The sequence below is a fragment of the Capra hircus genome, unplaced genomic scaffold (genome assembly GCF_001704415.2).
Source record: "Capra hircus breed San Clemente unplaced genomic scaffold, ASM170441v1, whole genome shotgun sequence".
In the NCBI taxonomy this organism is placed as follows: Eukaryota; Metazoa; Chordata; class Mammalia; order Artiodactyla; family Bovidae; genus Capra; species Capra hircus.
The window spans coordinates 1-7,449 of NW_017190151.1; the positions used below are offsets into that span (position 1 = coordinate 1).

Sequence of the window (7,449 nt, forward strand, 5' to 3'; positions counted from 1 at the left end):
GACCCCACAGGCTTGTACCCACAGGCTTGTACCCACTCTTGGATGGCTGCTTCTTCAGTGCTGGGACTAGCCCAGTAGAGTGGTCAAGGTCTGAGTGGTCCTAGATTGTGAAATGCTGTCTGCTACTTCCCCTAGACCTGGGGGCGGGGGGGAGGGTGCGGCTGACGTCAAGGGTGGCATCAGGAGCTCCCCCTGCTTGCCATACTTCCCGGGCACTTCTCTCTGTGCTCTACCAGGGATGCTGCTCAAGCTGTCTGGCAGGGTCCCAAGCTACCAGCTCAGTTGCCTCATTCAGGGCCTCCTGGGCTCCTCCATGTCTGCCAACCACCACTACCATCCCCCGACTCTGCTCTGGTGGTACCTAAGATGGCAGGAGATGCCCTGCACACTAGGAAGCTGCTGCCCCCTGCTGTGCTCCCAGTACCACTGCAGCCCATGGTCCAGGCAGGAGCCTGGAGGTTGGTCTCAGAGCCCTGGAAAGCCCTAGGTGGGGACTTGGAAGCCTGACGTTTCTTGGGGGCTCACGGAGCCCTCAAAAGCTTTGGGCTGGGGTGCCCAGAGCACTTGGAGGCATTCAGGCGCCCTTATGGGGGTCCAGGGCCTTGGAAGCAAGGCTAAGCCTGGCGGGAGTCTCGAGGGAGGTCCAGAGTCCTCAGGAGAGCTCTCTGGGAGGCGAGTATCTCAGAGCCCTGGAGCAGTGATTTTGAAGCAAGGCCCTCAGAAACCCTCCGTCTGGTGCATGGTGATCAATGGATATGGTCACCCATGAGAAATAAAAGGGGGAGACTGTGTCACCTGGGAGGCAACTCTGTCTCCCTTCAGACACAGCAGTGGTTGCCAAGCACATCTAGCCTCCCCCTCGGCCCTGCAGATGGAGGATCTGAAGCCCGGAGGGGACCATTCCGTGCAGAGGCCATGCCATCTCTCTCCCCTTCCTCCCTGCAATCCCTCCTCTCCACCAGGACCCCGTGGGTCTCCCGCTGCACAGCCACCCCCAGGAGGAGCACTGGAGATCACTTGCCGAAATGAGATGTTGCACCATGCCCCTGCGGAGTTCTGATGCCCTGACGATGGGACTCCTTGTTCTCCCACCCTCCAGTTCACTGATTTGACCACCTGCCCCTGTGGTCACAGATGAGCAGGCCACACCTCTTGCCCATGCCCACCGCCCACCACGGAGCATCCGTGTCTCAGCTCTTGGTCTAGGATGGCATGAGACAGATGCCGGGGGCCCAGGGGTGTCCCGGCCACAGTGGACTGGGTGCCACAGGAGTCAGGTGGGAGTGCCTAGCAGCAAATGAGGGAGGCTGGGGCTCTGGGAGGGGTGAGAATATGAGAAGCCATTTCTTTTTGGTGTATTTGAAATGCACAAAGCAAGCCTCTTGGTTTTAGGAAAACGCCCACCCCATCCCACCCCATAAAAGTGCAGAGACTAGGATGCAGCAAAAAGAAATGTCCGGAAGCTTTGGTAGAAAGGTTCCAGTCCGGCCCTGAGCAGAGCTTACCCAGTGGCCATAGACAGCGGACAGCCCCAAGGCTCAGGAGCCCATGGTGCACGTGCAGGTGAGAGGGCAGGCCCTGCCAAGTCCTGCCACCTGTAGGAAGGAGCCTGTCAGAGCTGAGATGCCAGGGTCCCACCCAATGGTGGCCCAGGGGGTGCCTCTGCTTCCCTTTTGTGTGCCTGTTTCTCCAGACTTTACTGCCCTCTACAGGCAGTGCAGAGCCCAGACGCACAGTGTGGTATTCTACCCCATGTTTCCTTAGCACTTGATGTTAAGTGAGTGATAGTCGTTCAGTCGTGTCAGACTCTTAGCGACCCCATGGACTGTAGCCCGCCAGGCTCCTCTGTCCATGGGATTCTCCAGGCAAGAATACTGGAGTGGGTTGCCATTTCTTTCTCCAACTCGATGTTAAAATCACATGTAAACTGTGAAAATTGTTAAATGCCCACAGCAGAAAACCTTGTGGTAATACCCAGGTGAGGAACTGGTTTACTAAAAGGAGATGAAACATTCCAGAGGACTGAGAGCCTTCCCCTGTCATTAGACAACCAGCCTTCCAGCAGAAACAGCCCATCAAGCAGATGCCTCATTTCCTTCCCATCACTCTGCCCTTGGACACCACAGTTGGTGTCTGCTGGTCCCAGTTGAAACACCCAGAACTGACACGGTGCAAGCAGCCTCACCTGCGTTTCCCAGTGGGCTCTCTGTGTGACTATTTTTTATAAGCACTTACAAGAGCTTCTGGTAACATGTCAGGGAGTGGGCACCAAAAGCAAAACATAAATGAGTCTATGGGTAGCCTATGATCCCTATCTCAGGCTCAAAGGACGAAAGGATGAACTGACAAAGTTGGATGGCAATTCTGGAGACCCAAGGCCTGGAAGCCTTTAGCAGGGGGGCAGCCCAACCCCTCCCCACGTTAAAGAAAAGAACCCACACATTAAAAATAAATGGTCTTTTATTGTGTCCACGAAAACAAACTCAGGGTGGCCTTTGGTTAATCCCCCCATGAGGTGACGACAAATAGGAGGCATGCGATGACCAAAACCATATTCTCCTCTCCAGGAGAAGGGTCTTGCCCTCCTAGGCCCGAAGGGTGACAGGCAAGCAGGGCCAGGAGGATCCAGAGGCAGGCCCACCCAGGCCCACCATGCCGCAGAGGGCCCAGGCCTGCTGCCTCCCTGGCAGGACAGGGCAGGGGTCAGCAAACATTGCCCCTGTCCTGGTAACCCCAAGCTAGAACACACAGAAAAGCCCCAACCCCCCTCCCCCAACAAACACTGATAAGGCAGTCAGCCAGGGCTTCCAAGAGGAGCCGGCCTCCAAGGTACGAGGTCAGACCCTTAGGGCTCTGCCCAGAAAGGGTTGCCATCCTCGGCCTGCATGGAGTAGTAAACAAAGAGCAGGAAGGCAGCAAAGACCAGGAACAGCAGCACCTGGCCCCAGAGCGGGACCTGGCGATCCTGGCCCAGGCCGGCAGCCCCAGGGGCCTGCTTTTCAGGCCGGATGGCTCTGCGGGTGAGCCACGAAGGGGCCAAAGATGAAGATGAGGACACACTCGAGGTGGAGGAGGATGTGGGATAATAGGACAGGCCCAGGGAGCTTCTGGAGATGTTGGAAATAGGGCGGTAGTGTGCAATGTTCTGGTAGGCACTGTCCCGGCCATACAGGAGGCGTTCCCTGAGGCAAAGAGTGCAGTAGGTAGACCAGGAGGGCTTGAGTCCTGAATCAGCCCCAGCCCCTGGCTCGCCTTAATACTCACCGATCCTTGCCTTCCTCTTCCAAAGAGAAAAGATTGTCATCACGGACCTACAGAAGTGAATCAGAATGAGGATACCTATTGACAGGGTCGGTGTAGGTATGACAGATTACACCCTCAGTCCAAACTGCCCTTCCCAGCCTGTTCTGAACACTGCTTAAAGGCTTGGGTCCTGCCACCCTCCAGACCCCCTTCTTGGTCCTCAGCCTTATGTCTGCAGGGCCGTGCCACTTGTCCCGGCTGCCTGCATCCTACTTTCTGCCCCAGAATTCTCAAAAAGAGCTCAAACCTAGATCCCAGACCAGAGCCAGGGCACGTCCTGGGCACACTAGTCAAAACAGTTCTGACAGCCCCTTCCCCCACCCCAAAGGTCCTGACCAGGCAGGTGTCTGCAGGCCCCACCTCTCCCTGGAGGTTTCTGAGCCACCATTTGTGCCCAGTAGTTCCCTTGACTCATCCAAACCCCATGAGGACCCCCTCAGGTTGTACCCAAGTACAGGGTGCCGGACAACTCAGCTCACCTGGCGGTGAAAGGGGTCAGCATCTGAGAGTGAAGCTGAGGGCTGGCGGAAGCCCTTGGATGTGCCCATAGACTCAGGCTCCCCGTAAGTCCTGGTGGTCAAGTAACTCTCCTCATAGTAGTCATCATTATAGCCTTAGGAAGGGGGGGCAGCGGTAGCAGAAGGGGCAACGGTGTCCCCACCCGGCCCGATGGCCCTAATCTGAATCCCATTGGGGGGGGGCCTGCAGGGCTACTGCAGGACGCGTGGGGTTGAGGTCTCAGGTTCTGGCTGACACTGGAAGGAAGGTGTCAAGAGTGCCCACCCCACCCCTGCCTTACCCTTGCTCTGGTAAAGTAAGGCGTCCTCTTTCTTGGGCAGATCATACATATCCGAGTCCACGGACGCCGAATCTAAGTCTGAATGGGGGAGGGGCTAGGACCATTGGCCCACAGGGGTCCCCTCCCGTTTCCCCCGCGCCCCTTCCAGCCAGTGCCCTGGCCACACCCCCGCGACCCCTTCCTCAGCGTCCCCCAAACCGTGTCCCCAAGGGCGGCCAGGCGGGGCCCTGGGACGGGAGCCTCACCCGAGAACCGATAGGAGAAAGAGGATGCGGACGAGCTCGGGGGCGAGAGCCTCCGCCTCTGGGTCTCATACTCGAAGATTTTCTTTTCGTAGAGCTTGCGAGTGGAACCTGATCAGACGCGGGGCACAGGGCGGTCAGGGAGCGGGCCGAGAGGGGGCCGCGGGGCTAAGCGCGGGGAGCGGGCCCGCCCTCCGTCCACCGCGTACCGACGACGGGCCCGTGTGGGATGTTGTACTGGCGCAGCACGGCGGCCAGCTCGGAGTCCGAGAGGACTGCGTAGTCGTCCATGGCGGGCAGCGGGCGGCAGAGGCCTGGGGGAGGCCTGGGCCTTGCAACACCGGCCGAGAGACGATGGCCTCGGAGCGCGGCAGGGGCAACAGGAGTGCCTCGGGAGCGGCTACGCGCGCGTCACTCTCGCGTCACAGTCGCGGTCTCCGCGGGCAGCGCGCGCCGTGCGGAGCGGGGCCGGGCCTCGCAGAGAGCTGCCAGCGCAGATTGGTGGAGCCTTGCGAACGGGCGGGGAGGGGCGGGGCTCGCGAGCCCGGAGACGTCACACGCTGGCGCATTTAGGGCTGGACCCCAGCGAGGGGGCGGGGCCTGGGCGCGACGGGAACTAGCTTAGACCCGCCCCGGCTTGGGAGCGGGGCGGGGCTCGCGAGCCGCGACGTCACCCGCTCGGCTATTTGGGTCAGAAGGGTGGAGGGGCGGGGCCTGTGGCCATGCAACCGGCAGAAACTGGGCAGGATGTGGGAGCTGGGCGGGGCTGCGCGCTAGGCGGGGCTCGCCCTCCCTGAGTCACGTGGAGTCTGCTCGGTCCCAACTGCCCCTCTGCTCCAGCAATTGCGGGTCCCTGGCCGCGCCCCAGGCGGGCGCGTCGCCGGCGGCTGCGAGAAGGGGCCCGATCCGAAGGGGCCAAGCCCTTGGAGAGCATGGGTCCAGACTAGGCGCTGCTGCACGCGCAGTGCGCGCGCGCGCCACACCCAAGGAAGCCTGTAGCCACCTGACCATAAACCGCCCCTCAGACCCCCAGACCCCCTGCCCCAGCAAGCCTTCCCGCTCTGCAGGATCCTGGCCTGCCGCCCGCCGGTTCCCACCGCCTCCCTCCCTCCCCTTGCACCCCAGAGGAAATGGGGCACTGGGCCAGGAGGCCACCGGCGGCTCCAGGAGCCAGCACCTTGGAAGGGGCCCGGGCATGGCCAATGAGCACTGGCATGGGGCGCCCTGTGATGCCGCGATGGCGGTGGTCTCCTCACCCCCGAGAGTCTTACAGAGCGCGAAACGGCGGCCCTTCGCCTCGTGGTGGGCATCCCTGAGTCCCTAGGCGGTAACCGCCTAAGCCCCCTCCGCTGACAGTGACCCAGCGAGGGTCCTGAGTATCACCTCCCGGACTTCCGATAATGACACGTCTGCAAGCACCCTGGCCAAACATCTCTCTCCTATCTCCTTCGTGGTCGCCTCTCAGGGCGTCGTCGAGGAGATCTGCCACGGAGCCGCTTACCCCAGACCACGAGAGGCACCCCGGCCAGGGGCGAACCGATGCTGCGGCGCGCAGGCAAACCATGGAAGGCAGCCAGGGCCTGTCACAGGGATGTTTGGTTGGAGCCTTAGATCCTGTCGAGGAAAGAGCGTGTCTCCTATAAATAAGTTAGGAAGAAGTGTGATACTGATTACATTCTAACAAAGGGCCGAGCCAAATGGAATGAGGGCAAAGTCTGAAGTGCTCTACACCAGCAACATGAGAGGATGAACGCTTCAGACCTGCCAGGTTGCGTGAGCCCACTATTTATCCCACAGAACCGCCCACCCGGTTCCTTCTGCACCCATCGTTTCTCACGACACACACGCTCTCTCCTCCATGAAAACATAACCCTCTGGAGGCTACCCAAGCGTTCGTGGAACGCAGCGAAGAGTGTATGTCCACTTGGTTTAAACACACAGAATGCGGACAGCCCCTCCCAAGTGCTGTGACCATTATTAGAAAATTGAGCTACTCCCGACACGCTCCCATCTCCCCTCTAAAACTATGTCCACTGAGGCTCACCCGTAAGCGAGCGTATGGCATCAAAAATCGGAGTGATGGCCACGCCGCTCACTTGAGAGCCAGGCAAAGCATGACGTCTTATCTTCCGAGGCGATGGGTAGGGACTCGCGATGGCGCTTCTCGCGTGCGCGAGAGCGCGCGCAACACTATTCACCTGTCTTCGCGGAATCTTTGCGATTTTGGGGCCAGATGCAGATTCCCCAGCAGCCTCTGCTAATGCCTCCTTGCAAGTGCTGCTCGCACCCTGTTCCGGTAGGACCGAGCCTCAGCCTCTTGAGACCACACCCCCGCCCCATACTAGACCCAAGCGTAATACCTTATAGGATCAGAAGTAAATTTATCTAAGTATAACGCACCCTCCTCCATCCTGCGGCAGCAATCGCCTCCCCCTGATCTCTGCGGTGCACGAGGCACAAGGCGTTGCTTAGGCCCTCTTGGCTATCCCCTCCCCAGTTCGCCTCACTATTGACGGTCCCACCCACACGATGCCCCCACCACATGCGCGGACCTGTGATGCGCTCTCTCTGCACACCTGGAGTCGCCCCACCTCTGGAGCCCACTAAGGCCCACGCCCGCACTCAGGCCCACCGAGCCTTGCTCAAACCACGCCACCAGACAACCAGGCAAGCCTGTGCACCTACTCACTGCAGCACTGAGAGAGGCCCTTTTGGCACGCATGCCACAAATGAACCCAATCCGTTACCGTACACGAGTGAAGTAATTGAAGCGAGCCCACGAGAAGGAGGACCTTTCTATAACAGCGGGACTCCCAGTGAAGCCAACAATTCATCCATCTCCAAATGGTATGAGTGTCTACCCTAAAGCCGAGTATCTGAGCCCTCGCAGGGGTCATTAACCGTCGGAGCAGACGAGCACGTCAGATCATCGCACCACTCGGCGCCGCACTCGTCACGTCTATATATAGGCTAGGTCATAGTTCGGAATATTCATATTGAAGGGAGAGAATCTTCACTGCGGTCTGATCACCAAGACTAGTGGGTATATCAATACGACAGCATTATCTTCTACACTTTGGCGCTGAGGCGAAAAGTGCGCTTCGT

The 7,449-nt window shown here is 59.4% G+C and overlaps 1 protein-coding gene across 1 annotated transcript; it reads right to left on the minus strand.

Moving 5' to 3' along the window:
- Positions 1–2,442: 2,442 nt before the first annotated feature.
- Positions 2,443–4,816, minus strand: EMD (emerin). Its single transcript, XM_018045130.1, has 6 exons — positions 4,554–4,816; positions 4,348–4,455; positions 4,103–4,180; positions 3,783–3,916; positions 3,265–3,311; positions 2,443–3,182 (listed from the first exon to the last, which is right to left on the minus strand). Exons 1-6 carry the CDS (start codon positions 4,633–4,635, stop codon positions 2,846–2,848), a joined length of 786 nt encoding a protein of 261 aa, XP_017900619.1. The 5' UTR covers positions 4,636–4,816; the 3' UTR covers positions 2,443–2,845.
- Between the last annotated feature and the right edge of the window lie 2,633 nt (positions 4,817–7,449).

Coding starts and splice junctions, on each gene's coding strand:
- EMD (XM_018045130.1), bottom strand. CDS start 4,635: ATGGACGACTACGCAGTCCTCTCGGACTCCGAGCTGGCCGCCGTGCTG. Junction 4,181..4,347: donor TTTCTCCTATCGGTTCTCGG/GTGAGGCTCCCG, acceptor TCCCCCATTCAG/ACTTAGATTCGGCGTCCGTG. Junction 3,917..4,102: donor CTTACTTTACCAGAGCAAGG/GTAAGGCAGGGG, acceptor CCCCTTCCTAAG/GCTATAATGATGACTACTAT.